A 23,280-nucleotide genomic window follows, 5' to 3' on the forward strand; every position below is an offset into this window, starting at 1 on the left:
GGGCTCGCCTTTCTTAAGCTTGGTCTCAAGAATTTTCCTATGAGTCTCGAATCTTTCGACTCGAGCCAGATCTTGGAACATGTTCTTCAACTCACTGATGATTGTGAAAGCATCTGAGTTGATGAACGTTTTCTGCAGATCCGCACTCATGGTGGCGAGCATTAGACATTTCACATCCTTGTTGGCATCAATCCAACGATTGAGGGCTGCCTGAGTGACCCCGTCGCCTGCAGCTTCGGGCATCGCCTCATCTAGGACATACTCCTTTTCTTCCTGCATAAGAACTATTTGCAAGTTCCTTTGCCAGTCAAGGAAGTTTTTCCCGTTCAACTTCTCCTTTTCGAGAATTGATCGAATGTTGAATGAATTGTTGTTTGCCATATTAAAAACTACAATTGAAAAGAATAAACAAATAAATAACCATTCACAGTTTCTCTTAATAAACTTAAATTCTAGCATACATGCATAATTCAATGTTTATTAAGCATTTTATTCAAATTATGTGTTCCGGCAGGTGTGAATAAAATGATTCCAAGATCCTAAAATCATTGAAGAACTAAGCACAGTTTGTCGACTTAATCCTAGAACATCTTAGGTAAGCAAAAGCCTTTTGCTAATAGTCTAGAAACTATTCTTGGTTGATAGGTACGTCTAAGAACTTATTAGGTAAACCTATCGAATTTGCCACGACATAAAAGGACTCCTTACTTATATCGTTGAGTTTCACCAAAACTAACATGTACTCACAATTATTTGTGTACCTTGCCCCTTTAGGACCAATAAGTAACACCTCGCTGAGCGAAAACTATTACTAGATTGATGTAAAGGATATCCAAGCAAGTGTATATTTTGGCATGGCACCTTTTAACTCAATTTGTAAGTTTGGAACTTAAGGCTCTTACTATGTTGGTTAGATTTTAAGTGAACTAAAATCCTTAATCATGCAACATAATCAAGCTTTTGATCTCATGCATTTTAAGACATATTTAAAAGCAATAAATAACTTAAAACATGCATAAGATATTTGTGATCTAGTATGGCCCGACTTTATCTTGAAGCTTTAACTTCAAAGTCCGTCTTGAAAATCTCCGTGGGAGGCACCATTTTCTTCAAATAGGATAAGCTATAACTAATTACAACTATTTGATGGTTCGCAGACCATATTTGAATTGAAAAACAACTTTGGTACTTTAGACCAATTACATTCAAATTAATGGTACGCAGACCATATTTTCTATCCTATTTGGGCCATACTAGTCACTTCATAACCTGCAAAACAGTACATATACAATATATACCATTCACCCATTCATTATCATGAATGGCCCACATAGCTGGTTAGTAAAACACATTATGCATCACGTAAACATTTGCAGCAATTAATCAAGGGCACCAATAATCTACAAATTATTCAGTCCTTATTAATTCTAATCAAGTTGTTTTAACCTTAAGGATTTGTAGACCTAATCAAGAGTTTATGACTAAAAAACGCTCCCACTTAAACCAATAAATTTATATGCTTTACTAATTTTAAACATAAAAATGTATTTCTAGTCTAACCGGAAACATACAAATTTAATTAAAATTTAAAGCTCATATAAATTTATAATTGAATCCAAAAATTTAATTTAATTTCAGTCGTATTTAAATTAATTCATGATTTTAATTTTAGTAAAATAATTAGAATAAATAAAATTTATTATAATTACAATATTCAAAATTAAAATCCAAGAAAATAATTTAAATTATCAATTTTAAAATTAATTAAAATTACGTGAACTGAAATTTTCAAATTAAACATTCAAAACGATCTTTAATCGTAACGCAAACACCCTACGCGTTGCACGCCCATGGGCCGCACGCACACAGCCATTGCTGGCCATGTGCGTGCAGCCCATGCGCTCGTCGCATAGCTGCTGCATCCCCATCGTAAGCCTCCGCACGCATTGGTGCTCGCTGCGCGCGCCAGCGTTCATCGCACGCGAGCTATTGCTCGCATTGCGCGCGCGACATCGCTCGCTGGGCGCGCGACATCGCTCGCTGGGCGCGCGACATCGCTCGCTGGGCGGGCGACATCGCTCGCTGTGCGCGCGAGTAATGCTGGGCGCAGCGCTCGTGGCACGCGAGCTTGCGCTCGCTGCGCGCGAGGCTGCGCGCTCTTGTGCGAGGCAGCGCGCGTTGTGGCGCAGCTCGCTTGCTGCCCACACGCGACTGCCTTGGCTCGCCCTTCGCCCATGCCCATTCGTCCATTGCTCGTGGCATACGACACAAGGCAGGGCTGCTGCCTTGTGCTCGTGCACTACGCCCTTGCTCATTGCATTCGTGCCGCACGGGCGACGAGCTCCCTTGCTCGTCGTCGCATGCCCGCATTATACAACACCCCTTAAGGGTAACACGAAGCGTCCATTGCTTCGTGCGTGCAAGTTTTATGAACGAATCGCATAAAAATTTAAAATTTATTTTAAAATTAATGACAAATTAATAAATAATATTAATTTCATAATTTTAGGGCGAAAAAATCGAAAATTTATTATCCAATTGATTTCCGATTGTTATGGATTCAAGTCTAGGTCATAAAAATTTAAAATTCATCATAAATTTACAATTTTTATGGTGGTTTTTAATCATAGGTTTCTAATTAAATTACAATTAATTATGAAAATCAAATTAATTCTAAATTATTCTAATTTTCAACAAATTAATCGTAATTACAAATTAGATTGCATAATTAACAAGACTAGGCATTCAAACTTGTTAAACATATGCAGTAGGTCAATCAAAAATTCAAGATTTATCAACAAGAATCGCAAATATTTAATTTAACATCTTAAATTTACGAAATTTTGCATTCGAAAAACTAAAACCTTCGAAAAGTCATAGTTAGGCTTCGAATTTGAGAATTCTGGGTTCGGCAGAAAAATACTCTTTTTGTCAAAATTTTAGAATGCCTTTTACATGCGGAATTGACACAAAAATCACTCAATTCGGATGAGTAACGAAGAAACTGCCGAAAAACTGCGTACGTATAATTAAATAAACGCAATTTGCAATTAATTAACAATTACGAAAATTAATCACCCCTTTTAATTCTTGCAAATTTGTAATATTTAACCATGTTCATGCAATTTAGATTATGAAAATAATAAGGGGCTCGTGATACCACTGTTAGGTTATGATACATATGACATTACATAGATCATGCGGAAACAACCATTAACCCAGGACAACATATTATTTACACATAATCATATAGCATAATTTAGATGCATACTCTTTGTTGCGTGCCCTCCCTAGCTGCGCCCGAACCGAACAAGAACAAGTCTTTAGGACTCCAAGTGTCGTCCCTCCGTAGATAGTCCACAGCACGTCCGGATCCGCCTTAAGATTGACCAACTAGAATCGCCCTTAAGGTATTAGAAAATTTCGGCACTTTTATGGGCAAGATGTGTGTTTTAGTTTTCTCTCAAAAACTCACTTTTGAATACTTTGAAACTCGTTATAAATTGTGAGCCCTAGCCTCATATTTATAGGGGTATGGAAAGGGAATCGAAATCCTATTCAGATACAAATTAATTAAACCTAGAATCCTACAAGAACTCTAATTTAATTAATTTATCAAATAGAATTAGGAATTTAATCATTAACCGAACTCTGCACGTTTTAGGAAACGTGCACGAACACAAACACTTACACACACACGCACGGCTGCCACGATGGGCCCCATGCGTGCGCGCGAGCAGCAGCCCACGCAGCGCCCGCGCGCGCTGCGCGTGCTGTGCGCGTTGTGCGCGCTGCGCAGCCTGCTGGGCCTGGCCTTGCGCTGGGCCTGGCGTGGCTGTTTGTGCGGCGCGCTTGGCTCGCTGGGCGATGGCCTGGCTTCGTGCTGGGCCTCGTCCGGCAGGCCTCGTCCGATGCTTATTCGTACGATGCGCTTCCGATTAAATTTTCCGATTCCGGAATTCATTTCCGATACGAACAATATTTAACATTTCCGATTCCGGAATTAATTTCCGTTTCGAACAAATATTTAATATTTCCGTTTCCGGAATTATTTTCCGATTCCGGTAATATTTCCGATTCTAACAATATTTCCGTTTCCGGCAATATTTCCGATTCTGGTAATATTTCCATTTCCGATAATATTTTCCGATACGTACCATGTTTCCGTTTCCGGCAACATCTACGACTTGGATAATATTTATATTTCCGATATGATCCATATTTCCGTTTCCGGCAATATCATCGTTTCCGGAGTATTCATTTCTTGCTTGTGACGATCTTAGCTCCCACTGAAACCAAGATCCGTCGGTTCCGAATATTCATAGATGGAGTATTTAATGCCATTAAATACTTGATCCGTTTACGTACTATTTGTGTGACCCTACGGGTTCAGTCAAGAGTAAGCTGTGGATTAATATCATTAATTCCACTTGAACTGAAGCGGCCTCTAGCTAGGCATTCAGCTCACTTGATCTCACTGAATTATTAACTTGTTAATTAATACTGAACCGCATTTATTAGACTTAACATAGAATGCATACTTGGACCAAGGGCATTATTTCCTTCAGAAGAAGGGCCATTGGAAGAGAGATTGCTTGAAGCTAAAGGAAGATCAGAAGAACGGAACAGTCGTTCCATCTTCAGGTATTTTCGTTATAGACTGTATACTTGCTAATTCAACTTCTTGGGTATTAGATATAGGTTGTGGCTCACACTTATGTTCCAATCCACAGGGACTAAGAAGAAGTAGAAGGTTAAGCAAGGGTGAAGTCGACCTACGAGTGGGAAATGGAGCACGGATTGCTGCATTAGCTGTAGGAACTTATTATTTATCGTTGCCCTCTGGGCTAGTTTTGGAACTAGAAGACTGTTTCCATGTTCCAAGTCTTACTAAAAACATCATTTTACTAAAAATATTCCGTAGTGTAATTTTGTCATTGCTTTTGCTACTTGTCAAGTGTAATTGTAATGAATCAAATTTCTTTCACCGTATAAAAACTAGTTGTATATGTACACTCGTAATTTTTTTTTCTTTTAAATGAATCGCTGTAAACTATGGTTGTAATTTGGACTAATATATTTGATTTTTATTGCTATTTTTCCTTAATAAAAAAAAGGATAAAATAGAAGAATTGCATAAGCAAACAAAAAAAAGAAAAGTTTGGACCCCCATTTTTGAATTTCTGGGTCCGCCACTGCCTTTATATATATATATATATATATATATATATATATATATATATATATATATATATATATATATATATATATATATATATATATATAGGGGAGGGATCCGGTGAGAACACCTCCTTATGTAAGAACACTTTTTATGGTGAGAACACTTTTACACTCTCTATGTTGTATATTTATTCAACAATGTTCTAAATTTTCAAACTCATGTTCTAAATTTATTCAACGATGTTCTAGATTAATTCAAGCATGTTCCAAAATTATTCAACCATGTTCTAAATTTTTAACCTCATGTTCTAGATTAATTCAAGCATGTTCTAAAATTATTCAACCATGTTCTAAATTTGTAAACTCATGTTCTAAATTTATTTAAGCATGTTCTAAATTTATTCAAGCATGTTCTAAATTTATTCAAACATGTTCTAAATTTATTCAACGATGTTCTAAATTTTCAAACTCATGTTCTAAATTTATTCAATCATGTTCTAAACTTATTCAACCATGTTCTAAACTTATTCAACCATGTTCTAAACTTATTTAACCATGTTCTAAATTTATTCAACCATGTTCTAAATTTTCAAACTCATGTTCTAAATTTTTAACCTCATGTTCCAGATTAATTCAAGCATGTTCTAAAATTATTCAACCATGTTCTAAATTTGTAAGCTCATGTTCTAAATTAATTCAAGCATGTTCTAAATTTATTCAACGATGTTCTAAATTTGTTCAACCATGTTCTAAATTTGTTCAACCATGTTCTAAATTTGTAAGCTCGTGTTCTAAATTTATTCAAGTATGTTCTAAATTTATTCAAGCATGTTCTAAATTTATTTAACGATGTTCTAAATTTGTTCAACCATGTTCTAAATTTGTAAGCTCATGTTCTAAAATTGTAAGCTCATGTTCTAAATTTATTCAAGCATGTTCTAAATTTATTCAAGCATGTTCTAAATATATCAAAGCATGTTCGAATATTTGCATTTTTCAAGATCCGAATACATTTTCCAGAAATGTCTCTTAACCGCAAACAACCAGCAAACCTAGTCCTTCCATTTAGCCACGAAAACTGAATCTCGTAACCTCAGACCAGTTCAGCCACGAAATCACAAAAAATTCGAACAGTCAATTGAGAATGCCGATTGAAAAATCGATTTCGAACAATCGATTAAAATTTCCACCGCGAGCAGCGATTCGATTGAATATTTCCGATTGCAATTGATTTCGAATTGAGAAGTGCTGATTGAAATTGATTTCGAATTGGAGGAGAAAGGAGGAGGATTGAACAAACTTACCGAAATTGCTCATTGAAATCGATTTCGATTTTGAACACCAGCGATTGAAACGATTCATGATTCACGAACCACGACCATAACCACCGGCGATTTAAATTACTGCAGCGGCGGAAGGCGAGCAGCGGCTGTTGGTGGTGGTGTTCTGGTTCGATTTCGCGGCCACCAGAAACACCGCTGCCACCGGCGATTATATGTGCAGCAAGCAGCGAGTGGCGGCGAGCGGAGATCGGAGAGCCGGATGTTGATGGTGGCTACGAGCGGTGGCCGGATGTGGTGGTGTTCGAAAAGAGAAGAGAGAGAGAGTAATAGAAGAGAGAGAACAACCGCCGCCACAACCGCGAGATACGAGCGGCTACAGGCGAGCGGCGATCGGCGTCCGGCGAACGACGAGCAGTGACCGGCGAGCAGCGGCGGCGATCGGCGGCGGCGAGCAGCGAGCAGCGAACTGAGCAGTGAGAGAAGCGTTCGAAAGGAGAGAGAGAAAGGGGAATCGAAGAGAGAGAAATAGGGCTGGAAATAATGAAAAAAATGGTTAAAAAACAATTATATTGGGATATTTGTTCATAATAATTACGAAAATGCCATTATTAAAAAGTGTTCTCACCGTAAAGAAGTGTTCTCACCGTAAGTAAGTGTTCTCATATATGCGGGAAATCCTTGTGAGAAATACAAAAGAAAATGAGTGGGAAATGGGAAAATGTGGGAATATGGAAAGTCCCACATGAGAAAAACACCTACTACATTCATTGTTTATATTTGGGGACTTGAGGAAAAGATTTGTTTAAGAAAGCATGAGAGTAGCATGGGTTTGTGGGTCGGGTTATTCTTTTTGGGCAGAAGTGGTTCTAATTAATTCTAACGGTTGGAAGAATTAATCAACCCATTCAATATTGTAACTGCCCACTTATTCCACCCACTAATCATGTAACCACCCACTACTTCCATTATTTATTTTCTAGCCATTTTATGGCGGTTACAGTTCCCAGAATCTCTCAATATATATTCACCACTTCCGTTCTTCAAAATATACACACAGAAACTGTCAACTAAATTTCTCTCAATTCTCTCCTGTTCTGGGCAAATATTCTGGTCTCCAATCGAGTCTTGTGAGTGCACACAAGTCTTGATGTCGTGTTAATCCTGGAGGGCAACCGCAAGCGTTCTACTGCACCGGGGTAGCGCGGAATTGTCTTTTAGAGCAGTGGTTCATCCACGGCGCGACAATCGTTCTAATTCGGTCACCTCGTTTATCACGATACTGAGATAAGTTTATTCTAATTATATTCCAATTAAATTATTGTAGCAATATTTTTCTTTTATCGTATTAAATCGCAACAATCTAAAAGACAAATGATTAATGTTGCGTATGATTATGATTTCGTGGTTTTGCCGTTCTTGAATTGCGCTGATGATACAATCTGTTTGAGAGAGAGAATTGAGATTAATCTGTTTATGATATCGTAATTAATGTTGCGGATTTTTTGTTGTTGTTGCTATCTATTAGGGCGGACGACAGAGGACATTGGATTTCGCTGGAATAGTGAGAGTAGCACATTATAGTTTTTGTGGTCGCAATTCGCAAAACGTAACTCATAATCGTCGGCGATAAGGGCTATTTTTCGTATGGATGAGATCAAATTCATTGGAAATAATCATCTTGAAGATGTCAGGTGGTTTTGTTCACTGTCCGAGTCCGAACTAGGTGTGAGAAATTGGCCGACGATTCAATACAATGGATTTAGCGTTCTGTCAAATTAGCGTCAGAAGTTGTGGGTCGATGGCTGTTTTGGCTGGATCAAGAGCTAATAGCACTCTGGAACAAGGTTAGCTATTGGAATTACTTTTTATTGTGCCAACTGAAATTAAGGTAACAAATTTCCACCTTTATTATTTAGTTCTAGCGACCAGTTTTATTTTCTGAAATTGGTGAATTATAAGTACTGTGTTCAGATTATGTTGTACTCTTTTATAAACATACTGGTCAAATATTTGATCTATGCATGGCTTGGATTATTGTTTTAGTTTTTGTTTGTCAATAAGTTGTGGTTTAATGAATTTACTTATAGTGAGGGATTATTGTATCTTTACTGGTTTGTTGGCTTCTCTCGCCAATACCAAAACAAGGAGATGTCAGTTTGTTTGAATTGGCTATAGTAGGAATCTCGATGTTGTTTTGTACTTCGGGCCAAATTGTTTATTGTATAAGTTGTTTATTGTATAAGATGTCAGTATTAGTTGTTTTGTGTATTACGGGCCAAATTTTTAATTCTCTTGGGTTTGGTATTTTTAAGGCCAAGTAGAAACTGGAATTTTTCTTTGATGATTTGACGAATATTAATAAATTGGACCAGGAATTTGGTTCATTAGGAATTGGGAACTTGATGGGAACCTTGAAAAGGGATGACGATTAACTACTTATACTGTTTCCTATATGTTGCTATGATTCTAATTTAATTAGTTATTGGGTTTTTTTCCTTGTTGGATCTTTGATCAATTTTCCTTTCGGATTCCAATTATTATCACCAATAGTAATTGTTTTGTCAATAATCTAGATCATCAGTCATTCAGATTAGAGTCTAAATATGAGCCCATTGATATGTGTAGTATAGTTGATGTGTTGTCCATAATCCATATAATAACCGTACTCCTTGGATTCATGAATTTGGAGTCTAATTTGTTTTTTTTTTTTTTTTTCAAGTTGGGTTTTCAGTTAGCTTAGATGTGTGTGATAATTCGTTAAATAAACGCTGGGTCAGTATAAAATACGACCACCACGTGTTTTAGTATGTGTATAACGATTGGTCATGGTGTGACTTAGTTGGGCTAACTTCGCTTGCAAGATATATTGTCTACCTTGAGCTTGTCCAATATATACTTTATATACTATATTGTTCTTGGCTGGTTATTTCGATTTGTTGCTTCTTTTTCCAAATCATATATACTCCTTGGATGGTTGAAAATACTCTCATTGAAGATGGTTTGTATTACGAGAGGATGTTTCTAAGCAGTAGTGGGTCGCTATTGATTTTCAAGGGCAGCAACATTGAATTTAAATTCGCTTGCAACTTCACGTAAACAGTGAGGGTAGACCATGCGTCTACACTTAAGGTGTGATCAATAGAGCTCTACAAAAGGGAAATTCTTTCTCAATTATATTATAGTTAATTGTTGTTGTTTAATCTTCAATTCTGCATAATATATTTATTATGTGCCCTATTTTATGCATAATTTAATTTTGATGAGTTGTTATGCAAGGTGGGGGGTGAGTGAGACTGACTAATTAATAAGTTAGGTTGACTTGTCTTGGTAAATAACTAAGTCTGTTGTGTAGGAAGACTCCTCTAAATCTCTATTATATAAGCCAACTCCTGGGGACATTTTAGTAAATTAACTTTTCGTGTCCTCATGAAATTTCTAATATACCCTTCAAACTTCAGCTCTTACCCAAACGGCCAAACCCTTCGCACTCCCTCCCATAGTCCCGTTCGTTTTGTTCTCTCTCTCTCTCCTCCATCAGATCTCAAACCTCGCTTCTCCTTCGATCTTCGCCGTCTTCGCTTCTCAAACCTCACTGACCGCACAATCTCTCCCACCTCTCAACTCACGCCTTTTCTCTCTCCTCTAAACTCCATGGTAATTCTGCAACTCCCAAACCCTAGAAATTCAATGAAGAACCCTAACAAATTTCGAAGATCTAGATTCCTCATTGTGGAAAAACAACGATGCAGGCGCACAAAGTACGGATTGCAAAATAGGGTTCCAAATCAAGACGGCATGTCGATTCTCGCAGCGGAGATGGCAACATCGGGCTTCTCCTCCGCCGGGCTCTCCCAAACCCTCCAAACCCTACAATAAAAAATGAAATGCGATCCATAAAGCTATGAATCCGAATTACAGTATCTTTACAAATAATTCAAATCCTTACTCAAGCTTTTCGCGGATCAAGCGGCTCTCAGCTTCAATTCAGTTAGCGGCATTGCCTCTGACACACCTTGGTGATAAGGCCATGTTCTTGGCTCACATGACTCCGTTTTACCCTAAGGAGCTCACCGTTCTTCTTCGAACTTCCGGGAAGTCATTGTAAGTTCCCTTACAAACACTGATTTTATATTATGAATTTTTGCTATTTTTTTCCAGATTTTTTAAAATAGGATTCAACTGCAATTTTGAATTTTGCTCCAGAAATTTGTGGGTTCTTTAATCCGAAATTGAAGTTATATGTGAATTTATGAGCGTTAAACTTTGTAATTCTGAGAATTCTGGATGAAAATTCTGTTTATTTAGGTTAATTTATTGAACATCGATATCAATTTCTTTAAGCGTTAAACCGTTTAATTTGATTCCTGACACATACCCTAAATTTCTCGCTTTCAAAGAGGTAAGCTCCCTCCCTCTCTTAATTTCTTCGGGTTTGGCGACGGCGGTGATTGTTCAAAAAAAATTGGAACTTTTTCTTTTTTCCAGTGGGATTGTTCTTGAAATTGTTAGATTTATTTGAATTACCCAATGTGAAATTGGGTAGGACTCTAATATTTGATAGCTTGACTTGCATTTGCTGGGATTTTGATTTAAAAAAATCGATTTTTTTCTGGGTAATTGCAATCTGTCAAATTTCTTGCTGTTTGTTGCTGAACAGTCATTTGAATATAATATAGATTTGTTCAGGATTGAAATTAGTATGATAGGTTTTGATTATAAGGAAAAGAATTAAAATCTATCCAGCTGTTGATTCCTTCTGCCATTAGAATTTAGGAGTGGGAATTTAATGGTGAAAAGTGTCTCAATTGTTTGTAGGTGGGAATTTAATGATCAGGACAGGAAAGCGTTAGAAGAAGACCCTTCCGTATTTGATTATGATGATATAAAATCGAAAATGGTTCAGCTGAAAGCCGAAAATAAGCAGCAGCGCCAGGTAATTGTCTAATAATTCAGTCATGGTGTTTGTTAATTTGGATATCAATAATTTTTCTGATCTTTTTGTTATTTCATGTAGTTATTTGAACAAATGGAATGAATAAGAATGAAAATGCAACACAAATCTAACAGAGCATCTACATCTGGCACGACTACATGTATATTCAAATTTGCACTTATGTTCAACTTTTAGGTACTTCACGCTTCATAATACGTATTGTCAATATTTTGAACTAAAAAATTACGAATCAAGTTTACTAGACAACAGTTTAGTGTCATATTATAGTTTCTCTATGAATCATGGGTTTGTGCTTGACATCAGTTTAATGGACATAAATTTAGATAGTTTAGTGTCATATTATAGTTTCTCTATGAATCATGGGTTTGTGCTTGACATCAGTTTAATGGACATAAATGTAGCTTGGACTATTGGAGAAAATGTGATTTATGTCGTGTCTGCCCGATCATGTGTATTATTGGTTTGCTGAAGGAATGCAGTCATTTATGGTTCATCCTGTTAGAAATTAGTACTAATTTATGTAATTCATAGATTTTAATTATGGAATACCTACTACTTTGCAGTGTTTATCTTTTGAAATCGGTGTTATGAATCAATTAGACTGCATGTGTAACTTTTAGATTGTATATTTTGTTGATTTATTTGCAACGATGCCATTTTTAATTTAGAGTGAACGATGATGCGAAATTATAAGGTAAAAACGGTGGATTATTTACATGCCATTTTCCACCAAGAGGAGGAGAGAGAGTGAGAAAAACATGGGAGGAGGAGAGTGAGAACGTGGTTTATGGGGAGTGTAGGGGGAGAACTAGAAATGTCTGATTACTCAATATATTGCTGTAAAAATTATCGATCGAGCTGTAAAAATTACTCAATATTGTTTGCAACAGTTATTATTTGGATCGAATGATTTCTGGGAATATTTGTTGTTTTGATGCTTTATATGATTCTATGTTCATTTTCATGTGAGTTAGATTACGAGTTTCGTTGATTTTTGCTGGTAATTTGATATTTAGGTTAAAAATGACTACAAATTCACTGTTTTGTTGTAGAAATATCAGAGATGTTGTATTAATCGATGTTAAAGTTCCCAGAAATTTTAGCAACCTAGCTTCTTCAATTCAATTCAGTTTTGATCAAATTGTGTGATTTTTCAAAATTTTCATCGATCTTTGTCTGGATTTGGTTGAATTTTTTGCAGGTCGAAGTCGAAGGATGACTCTGTTATATTTTTTGAGAGAATATCATGTGAGGAATCCGAAAAAGTTGAGATGATTAGCTTCGAGAAGAGCAGTGATACGACGCCCTGTCAACTCATCGCTCGATGCTTATGGCTTTTGTTGTTGCTCAAAACTGTGAGATAAAGGTTAAGGTAATTTTTCTGGATTTTCCCCCTCTCTCTCTTTAGCTGAGGTCTTTTTGGTGATTTGGAGATATTGACAAAATCAGAATAACTGTGATTTATTTAGAATGCAATGGCAATAGCCTATTATAGACTTAGCTCAAATAAATGTATTTTTTTTGTCATATTGACATTATAGAAACTTTGTATCTATGATGTCAATATGAGAGAACACTCAAATGGTCTGGTGACTGCTGTTCTTATTGCAGAAACCTCAGCAAACTAAATCTCCTCAAAATCTCCGCATGTTTTCCTCAATCATTAGACCAAATTTCAAGGCAAATTACCAATTTCTTTATTAGTAGAAGACATTTGTTTCAGTAATTCGTTCATAAGACGGGAAATTTTGAATAAATTATGCTCCAGTATGTATTCCTGAATAATTACCTAAAATGGAAATGTTAATCTTGGTTGATGTGAAGGCCAATAAATTAACTGAAGCAATAACCTGGGTATACTGATGTTTAGACATTCAACTCATTTTTTGTCTGATTGAATGTTTCAATTGTTATTGTGATTTTCCTGTTGTGCATTTTGACTAAGAGCTACATTATTGTGTTTGTTGTTGTTATTGTGATTTTCCTGGGTATACTGATGTTTAGCAAAATTAGACTGATGTTGTTTGCTATGCATACCTGATTTTTTCGTGTTTGTGTTGAGTAATTTTCTGATGTTGGTTTGTTGTCTGCAAATTGATGTTGCAGAACTTGGATTGTTGATTGTAAAAGAGTTGCCACAAAAGTAACATGCAACCTTATCTTCATCCGTGAAGATGAAAGACTGGAGCAAAGCGTGAATCTCCTAAATGCCGTCACTTGATTGACAATAGTGATGTAAGACAAAGTTTCCACCTGCTGTTCTAAACCTATCATATCAGTAATTTGATTACAGTAGCAAGATTTTAACCTATAAGAGAATCCTGATGGCAGTAAATGTGCCTGCTTTTGCGGCAGAAACAAACTATTTTATATTTTTAGTTACTTTGGTACTAAGATTTTGATTTTTAGTCATGTAAGCGCATGAATATTAAATTGTTTTACTATTTAGATTTTTTTAAATAGGGACGATTAATTTTTTTTAGGTGTATTTTGTGATCATTTTTTCTTGCATAGTGCTCCATATTTTTGTAATACTACAATCTCCATTATATTCGCACGCATCTCACGGTTTTAGGGGATTTTTTTTCTTTTTTCTTTTTTTGCTAAAAATATTTCACCATATTATGGTAACTTTTTTATTGCCTATTATCCGATGTATTATAAAAAAAAATTGGTTTTATATTCATGCACGCATCGCGTGCATATAAGACTAGTATTACATGGTACATTTGGTGAGTAGGCTCGTCATATAAAGTCATTAAAGGGTCAGTGCATGCAACAAAGTAGTGGCATGAGAAGTTTCTCAAAACTATCCTTTTTCTTTGCTTATAATGTTTGGAATTTATTGCACGTGTGTAGTTTAACACGATTAGCTTTGAGCGTTCTAATATGTCTTGCATGGTGCAATCATACGTTATCGGTTCACACAAGTTTTAATTCTTTGGTGAGACTAAGGTTCTAATCTCTTAAGCCAAGATGAAGGTATGTCGTCGATGAGATTAATTAATATGATACTTGGTGGCCTGGTAAGGCTAATAAGTTTGCATTTGTACATTTAATCTTATTCTCACATTATATAGAGAAATGTTTGGTAATCGTCAAATGATTAGTATAGACTTATTGTGGCTCTAACATACTATTATTGATAGATTTTGAGAAAGTACTCTCAAAATAAAATGCTATTGTGCTTGTAAGTCTAATATGGTGATAATTTAATCTTGACTTTATGTTGTTTTGCAGTAAACAACGTTTGTTGGTACAATCATAAATCACTAGTGAGTTTAATTTTTACTATGTGGTAGTGTAATGTTTTGAGAAAATACAAAGCAGAAGTATGTTGCACTATGCACTATGAAGTTGAGTTCATAGAATCGAATCTTATATGTCAAGAAAACAAGGTTTGTAAATTGGTTAAGTCGTTGAAGGACTTAAGCAAGCTCCTAAATAATGGCATTACAAGACAATGACTAGTAAAGGTTTTCATGTCAATGAGGTGATTCTATGTTTATTCTAAGCAAGAGTCTCATGGTTGTGTGGTTATTTATCTTTATGTGGATTATATGTTATTTTTGGTACTAACTTGGATAAAGTAAATGAGATGAAGAATTTTTTTTTTTTTTTTTTTTTTTTTTTTTTTTGAAATGAAAGACGTGGATAAGGCAAATCTGATTTTGGGAGTAAAATTCATAAGGACTCCAAATGACATTTGTCTTAGTCCATATAACTATGTTGAGAATTTTTTTTCTTAAAACGCTGGACTCATTTCATGTCGATCAAGTTATGACTCCTTTTGATCCAACATCCACTTAAAGATAAATAAGGGTAATCTAGTTTGTCTATCTGAATATGCTAAGACTTTTGGTAGTGTTATGTTTCTTATAAACTACACTAGAACTGACATTGCTTATTCTTTGAGTAGGTTGAGCAGGTACACTCATAACCCAAGCAACGTACATTGGGGGCATGAGGCGATTGCTTAGGTTACCTTATGGATACAATGTATTGGAGTTTGCACTACTCCGAATTTCCAGGAGTGTTGGAGGGATAAATTGATGCCTATTTGGCATCTGGTAGTTATAAGGCTCACTCCATCATGTTTATGTCTTCACCCTAGGGGGTGGAGCTGTATCTTGGAAATCTCGCAAGCAATCTTGTACTGACTGCTATGACTAATATATAATATATATGTATTGTTATTGAATTGGCAGGTTATGAGGCAAAATGGTTGAGGAATGTGCTTGCAAATATTCCAATGTGGGGGAAGCCAGCTCCTTCAGTTGCAATCGGTGTTGCAAACAACCTTGCCTACAATGGGAAGAAAGACACATTCGTTTGAGGCATAAGGTCGTCAAAGGTATGTTGTCTAATGGAGTTATAACTTTAGACTGTGTAAAATCTAAATGAATAGTACGGATCCGTTAACAAAAGGCCTATTAAAAAATAGTTTTGGAAACATAGGAAGGGTTGGGCTTGAGGCCCACTGGATGAATTGTAAAGAAATGAACTCCTACTCTTAGAGTTCAAAGGGGGACATTATATGACAATTCGGAAGCACAAAAATTTATTTTAGCCCATCTCTAGATGTTTGTTATGTGCTTGCTACTATTGGAACGAGGTTGAGCACATGACTCTTAATGAACCCATATCCATATTTTTGGTGGTGTGATGTAGCTCACACTTGATGGGATTCACCTACTTAGGTGTGGAAGTGAGGCCGCTTCCTATGAGAATTGCATGGGCTATTCTCTAGAGTACCTATGAGCATCCAGGTTATGGACGTATGGCCAGTACAATGCGTCACTTTTATTGGCGGAGATTCAGAATATTATACATGTTCAATTGTGTGCTTTGAGTAATGGGTTTCTAACCTCCTATTAAGTTCAAAACGAAAGTCACTTGGTAGGAAAGAGATTCTAGCTTGAATGTCACTAAGTGTTAATTCAAGTCGTAAGACATTGACACCTATTCAATTGTTTGTTTTGCCCAGAAATTCAATTCTTTTATTTCTTTCTTTTTTTCTTCTCATCTTCGGACCTGTGGGGGATTGTTGGAAATCCTTGTGAGAAATACAAAAGAAAATGAGTGGAAAATGGGAAAATGTGGGAATATGGAAAGTCCCACATGAGATTACTGCTGCACAATGTGAAATGTTAGTGGATAAGATGATTCTCAGAATCAAAGTGTGGAGTTCTAGAAACCTTTCCTACACAGCAAGAGTTCTTCTGATTAATTCTGTTTTGCTGAGTTTGCATAGTTATTGGGCTCAGATTTATGTCTTGCCTAAGAAGGTTCTGAAAGAGATCACCATGGTGTGTAGGTCATTTCTGTGGAGTGGGCAAGCTTATAGTAGCAAGCCAAGTAACATTTCCTGGAAAAGTTCTTGTTGTGAGAAGAAAGAGGGTGGTCTTGGCTTCAGAGATATTCTGACATGGAATACTGCAGCTATTGGTAAGTATGTGTGGGCTGTGGCCACAAAGCAAGATAGTATATGGATCAAATGGGTAAGCTCTGTATATGTCAAGGATGGGGAATGGTGGGAGTACCAGCCTAACAATTCTGCAAGCTGGTACTGGAGAAAGATTTGTGAAACAAAAGAAGTCCTGAAGCAATACTACACTATTGCTGAATTTAGTAGTATGTCCTGTTATTCTGTGAAAGATGTGTATCAAAAACTTACAGGTCCAAAACCCTTGGTGCACTGGGATCATATGGTTTGGAATAGATTGAATACACCCAAGCACAAGTTCATTTGTTGGATGGATGTTCAGGATAGGTTACAGACAGCTGCAAGATTAGCCAGAATTGGTGTTTGCTCCTCCCCAAACTGTCTGTTGTGTGATCAGCAAGAAGAGGTCCATGACCATCTGTTTTTTGCTTGCCCCTATAGCAAGAGGTGTATTGAGGAGATCAAGAGTTGGGTTGGTTTTCACACTACTCACAGTGGGCTTCAGATTCTCATTAGCAGAATTGGTAATAGTCATCAAACCAAATTTCGAAGGCAAGTCTGGTATGCTGCTTTAGCAGCAACTGTGTATTCTGTATGGAGGAGTAGGAATAGCAGTTTATGGGATAAGTGTATCCCAACTGTGCATAGCACTGTTACTAGAATCAAGCAGATTGTGAGAGATCGAATTAGGAGTGTAATGCCTAGAAAAGTAAGTCGAAAGGATAGCTTACGGTTTTTAACTCTTTAAGAGTTGTTTAGTTGTTTTGCTTTCTCCTTTGTGAAAGGGTCCAACCTAGTTGGTTCGTTTCCTTTGGAGTTAGCCTAGCTTGTAATCTGTTTTGGTGATTAATATTATCCTTTCTTACTTAGCAAAAAAAAAAAAAAAAAAAGTCCCACATGAGAAAAACACCTACTACATTCATTGTTTATATTTGGGGACTTGAGGAAAAGATTTGTTTAAGAACGCATGAGAGTAGCATGGGTTTGTGGGTCGGGTTATTCTTTTTGGGAAGAAGTGGTTCTAATTAATTCTAACGGTTGGAAGAATTAATCAACCCATTCAATATTGTAACTGCCCACTTATTCCACCCACTAATCATGTAACCACCCACTACTTCCATTATTTATTTTCTAGCCATTTTATGGCGGTTACAGTTCCCAGAAACTCTCAATATATATTCACCACTTCCGTTCTTCAAAATATACACACAGAAACTGTCAACTAAATTTCTCTCAATTCTCTCCTGTTCTGGGCAAATATTCTGGTCTCCAATCGAGTCTTGTGAGTGCACACAAGTCTTGATGTCGTGTTAATCCTGGAGGGCAACCGCAAGCGTTCTACTGCACCGGGGTAGCGCGAAATTGTCTTTTAGAGCAGTGGTTCATCCACGGCGTGACAATCGTTCTAATTCAGTCACCTCGTTTATCACGATACTGAGATAAGTTTATTCTAATTATATTCCAATTAAATTATTGTAGCAACATTATTCTTTTATTGTATTAAATCGCAACAATATATATATTAGATTATATGTAAAAAATATCATAAATAAAGAGATTCGTTGCCAATACAAAAAATAACATCTATTATATGTATAAAATATCTTAAATAAAGAGATTCTTTGCCAATACAAAAATTACAAACCTAATTTGATCTATACTACGTATTTGATTATCGTGGCTTACGTTTTACGAAGTAGATCCTTTCAAAAGAAATAATACGGAGTTGTAGAATTTACAAGTGGACAAGTGGTACTCGTGTTCTAAGAGGAAGTCAAATGTTGAAATAGATAGAAGTTATGGGGAAATGAAAATATGTAAAATTCAAATTATGTATACTCACCAACTCACATTATAAAACAATTTAAATGTTTGACATTTGAAAAAAAACTTCGACTTTTCGTATTTTATTTACAAATATAAAAAGATAATGAGAAGTAATTACGGAGTATATAGATAGTAGATATATATAAAGACTAAGTAATTAGTATTTTATACAAAAAATCTAGATAGGATTAAGCAATAAGCATGTGTCTTTGACCACCCGAACTGTGCATGAATCTTAGACATATTTTGGGTATCGTAGATTTTTGTATTGTGGGTTAAGATTGATGAATAATAAGACCAAAGAAACACTTTTTATTTTGAAACAAATAAGACCAAAGAAACACTTTTTATTTTGAAACAAATAAGACCAAAGAAAAAGTCACACATACAAAACAGTTTTCAAGCAACTCGTGTGTATACTTGCCAACCAATTTCGTTGAGAAAGTCATGGAGGACTAGAGGTATCTTATATAAACCCAAATGCACAAATCCTTAAACCATAACTTTCTTCATCCTTTAGCTTTTCTCCTCGGTCTCTAATACGCAGTACAACCTTTACTTCCACCATTTCCAAACTTTGGGTGTTAATTAATTTCCGTCGTCAAACAAAATGGCAAGCGTAGATATAAGTGAAATTCATAACGTTGAAAGAGCCAAAGGGCAAGCTAATGTCCTAGCTATTGGCACGGCAAACCCACCAAATGTAATGTACCAGGCGGACTATCCTGATTTCTATTTTCGCCTTACCAACAGTGAGCATATGACCGATCTCAAGGCCAAGTTTAAGCGCATATGTACGTTTTTCCCACTTTTGCATACCATACTTTATACGTTATACGTAGTAGCTTATACCTATATATAATTCTAGTTTATTAAATAGTATAATCCTTCGGCGAGTGGGAACTCCTGGTAGTAGAATCAAAAAAAACATTGAGTCCTTGACTATGCATGTAAAGCTAAATACAGAATGTAACGCGTGTTTTGTGGTATGCATGATTCACAGGTGAGAAAACAACGATAAAGAAGCGATACATGCACATAAGTGAAGACATCTTAAAAGAGAAGCCAGATTTGTGTGATTACAATGCGTCTTCCTTAGACATACGTCAAGTGATACTCGCTAAAGAGGTTCCTAAAGTTGGAAAAGACGCAGCCATGAAGGCGATTGAAGAGTGGGGGCAAGCCATGTCCAAGATAACCCATCTTATCTTTTGCACCACTTCAGGTGTTGACATACCCGGTGCTGACTACCAGCTCACAATGCTTCTAGGGCTTAATCCTTCAGTAAAGCGTTATATGCTTTGCCAACAAGGTTGCCATGCAGGTGGAACTGTCCTTCGATTAGCAAAGGACCTTGCAGAGAACAACTATGGATCTCGAGTATTGGTTGTGTGTTCTGAAAATACAACCGTTTGTTTCCGTGGTCCAACTGAAACACACCCAGACTCTATGGTTGCACAAGCTCTATTTGCAGATGGTGCTGGGGCTGTCATCGTGGGTGCCTATCCAGATGAGTCTTTAAATGAACGACCCATCTTTCAGATTGTATCCACAGCACAAACTATATTACCTAACTCTCAAGGGGCTATCGAAGGTCATCTTCGACAAATTGGTCTAGCTATTCAACTACTTCCCAATGTTCCTGACCTTATATCTAATAATATTGACAAGTGCCTTGTTGAAGCCTTTAACCCAATTGGTATTAACGACTGGAATTCTATATTTTGGATTGCTCATCCTGGAGGACCCGCGATTTTAGGACAAGTCGAATCAAAACTTGGCCTACAAGAAAGCAAACTAACAACTACTTGGCATGTTTTGAGGGAGTTTGGAAACATGTCTAGTGCATGTGTGTTTTTTATAATGGATGAGACTCGAAAAAGGTCATTGAAAGAGGGTAAGACTACTACTGGTGATGGATTTGATTGGGGTGTGTTGTTCGGATTTGGCCCTGGTCTTACTGTTGAGACCGTTGTGCTCCGCAGTTTCCCACTTAATCAGTAGGTGCTCACGTACATTTACAAATTACAACCACTGCCTGATTAATAAATTTGTCTCTTTAAATAAATTTTTGTGAAAATGTATAATTAAATTATTTATTTACCAACAACAAATAAATTTAAATTTAAATTTAAATTTTTAAGGTGCACTAGCTTACATTTTTTAAGGAAAAAGAAGCAAATAAATTGTAAATAGCTAGTGATGTTTTACATAGAATTTTCTTCATATTAATTTTAAAAGTCATTGTGCAGTGATGTTCATGTGCTGTAGCTGCCTTGGTATATACTTGTAGTTGTTTTGGATTTCTTTTCCAAGATCCTTCCTTAACAGCTTATTATAAACTTCATTGTACGTGTAGTTCATTTTGTTTAATCCTTGTTCGCTTATAGGATGCACCAGGCTGTCGATGCCACAACCCAAAACAACATACTACACTAATTACTCGAATAAATATTTATATAACATACTCCGTACTAAAAGTCTACAACAATGGATCTTTAACAAAATCAAACATGTGTAGGCAGTTGCCTAAAACAAATGCTTGTCTCATTCTACTTTAGAAAATATATTTTTTGTTTCCTACACCTTCACTTTCATTTTTCTGCAATCTTTTTCTGTCCATCTCAAGCAACTTTTGATTATTCGTAATAGGTCAAATATATCGCGGCTACGCTTAAAAATAAAGAGCAAAGAGGGCGAGAATATTAAAGCAAAGAGGGCTAGTTGATTTCGCCTTTAGCTACGGTTGATAAAATTAATTGAAATAAAGCTGAAACTAGTAAGTTAGCTGAAATGTTGTAGCTGAATGATAAGGTGTTGAAACTAATAGATGAGTTATTTGGCACAATTAATGGTTTAAGGAGCTGAAGTTTATAAAAATAATTGTTTTAACTAAAAAATCAAAGGTAAACTACATGAAAATTTAAGGAACTTAAATTGAAACGGTATTCGATCAAAATAACGTCTCAATTTAAGTCAGTTTCAACACCTTATCTCTATAAAGGTGCTTGAAAATCCACTCTAATCATTTTAGGTGACTTAAAATTGCAGCATCTTATCGATCATTTAAGACTCCTTAGTCAAAGAGGGTGAACATCTCTTTGCTCTTATATGTTGGAGTGATGTTGGTATTCACATGCCATGTGCAAATTAAGTTTCAATTTGAGTCGTGTCAGATTAAGTTGTGCCACCTCCATTAGAATTATCACTACATCGTGTATTTTACAAAGTACTACCTACGTTTTAAAATGATCTTTACACTTTACGTTTTATTTCGTTTCATAATGTTTTTTTCATTTTGTTTTATTCAATTTTCGGACATAAAAATTTATTACCTTATCTTTCTTACCCCACAATATTTAGAATTTTCCATTCAACTTCTCTTATTTTATTCATTTATTTTCGTACACTCACTCACATTTTTCCACATTTCTCTTACTTCATTCATACTCCGTATTTTATTATATTCAACCAACTTTTTTTATTTTTGTCTTAATATTTGTGCAAATAGTAACTGTAAAGATCTTGATGAAACGGATGTAGTATAAAACAATGAATGTGTGTGTCACCTTCGCTTGAATTATGATTGCATCTTGTATTTTATATAACAATAGAGACATTGACCGGACAAATCGAATAAGGGAAAATTCTACTTATTCAACAGTTCCAAATTCTAATGATACAGTCGGTAGTACGTGCAAATACAGAGTGTCACGTAATAGATTCTACGACAAGATCTGAAATGCAAAACATAGAACTTTCGTTTCTTTGACAAAAGGCCAAAAATACAACCCATTCGTGTGCATAATTTTAACATTACCTCATTCCCAGATCCTTCCTTGAGCAATGTAATTAGTTTAAAGCCTAATCATTTTTTTAATAATAAGGGTGCACCAGCCTGTAAAGCCTACAACCAAACACCAAGTAATCAACGGCTCTATTATGAACAGTTTACTTTCAAATGGACACCATAATCTATTGTTAATACCTTTGTTAAGTATAATTAGAGGCAGGGGAACCGGATCGACAACCCCTGCATCTACCTTTGATATCCAAGCTAAGTATCTGTCATGTCGATTTCAATCCCTATATATATATATGTAAACCTCATTGAATTTAACACCATCCTCTCACACCAATATATATCAACCACAATTACCACATCCAACTTGAAGAAGAGAAAAACCAAAAAGAAATGGCTAGTTTTTCTACCGAAATGAACACTTGCCACAAAATTAGATCATTGAGCTTACCTTCAAAATTGAATCCAATTAACCACAGAATTGAACAAGAGTTAAAAAGGCTGAAAAACAAAGAGGAAGCATCAATATCAGCCTCGGAAAGCATCATCATTGGTGTATCGGGGCTAGGGAAGTTGTATGGATGTATCAACCAAGCATTGAGTCTTCCAATGACTCAACAAGCTCTCTCACTTCACCAACATCAGAAACATGTTGGTGAATTGTTAAAACAATGTTCAAGCCTTCTTAATGTTTGCATCTCGATAAAGGAAATTGTGCTACAACAACAGGAAATCACCAAAACTCTCGAATCCTCACTCTCACAAAGAGACGTTAGCTTGAAAATTA

The 23,280-nt window shown here is 36.0% G+C and overlaps 2 protein-coding genes across 2 annotated transcripts; both read left to right on the forward strand.

The window, feature by feature from the left end:
- The first annotated feature begins 10,295 nt into the window (after nt 1-10,295).
- LOC130462412 (uncharacterized) lies at nt 10,296-11,518 on the forward strand. The gene is made up of 3 exons (XM_056830584.1): nt 10,296-10,565; nt 11,280-11,397; nt 11,479-11,518. Exons 1-3 carry the CDS (start codon nt 10,366-10,368, stop codon nt 11,497-11,499), a joined length of 339 nt encoding a protein of 112 aa, XP_056686562.1. The 5' UTR covers nt 10,296-10,365; the 3' UTR covers nt 11,500-11,518.
- Nucleotides 11,519-19,181: 7,663 nt separating this feature from the next.
- LOC110800395 (chalcone synthase 2-like) lies at nt 19,182-20,923 on the forward strand. The gene is made up of 2 exons (XM_022005699.2): nt 19,182-19,485; nt 19,695-20,923. The coding sequence occupies exons 1-2, from the start codon at nt 19,302-19,304 to the stop codon at nt 20,693-20,695; spliced, it is 1,185 nt and encodes a 394-aa protein (XP_021861391.1). The 5' UTR covers nt 19,182-19,301; the 3' UTR covers nt 20,696-20,923.
- The last annotated feature ends 2,357 nt before the right edge of the window (nt 20,924-23,280 follow it).

Source organism: Spinacia oleracea, chromosome 6 (genome assembly GCF_020520425.1).
Source record: "Spinacia oleracea cultivar Varoflay chromosome 6, BTI_SOV_V1, whole genome shotgun sequence".
NCBI lineage: Eukaryota > Viridiplantae > Streptophyta > Magnoliopsida > Caryophyllales > Amaranthaceae > Spinacia > Spinacia oleracea.

Coding starts and splice junctions, on each gene's coding strand:
- LOC130462412 (XM_056830584.1), top strand. CDS start 10,366: ATGAATCCGAATTACAGTATCTTTACAAATAATTCAAATCCTTACTCA. Junction 10,566..11,279: donor CGAACTTCCGGGAAGTCATT/GTAAGTTCCCTT, acceptor AATTGTTTGTAG/GTGGGAATTTAATGATCAGG. Junction 11,398..11,478: donor AAAATAAGCAGCAGCGCCAG/GTAATTGTCTAA, acceptor TATTTCATGTAG/TTATTTGAACAAATGGAATG.
- LOC110800395 (XM_022005699.2), top strand. CDS start 19,302: ATGGCAAGCGTAGATATAAGTGAAATTCATAACGTTGAAAGAGCCAAA. Junction 19,486..19,694: donor GGCCAAGTTTAAGCGCATAT/GTACGTTTTTCC, acceptor CATGATTCACAG/GTGAGAAAACAACGATAAAG.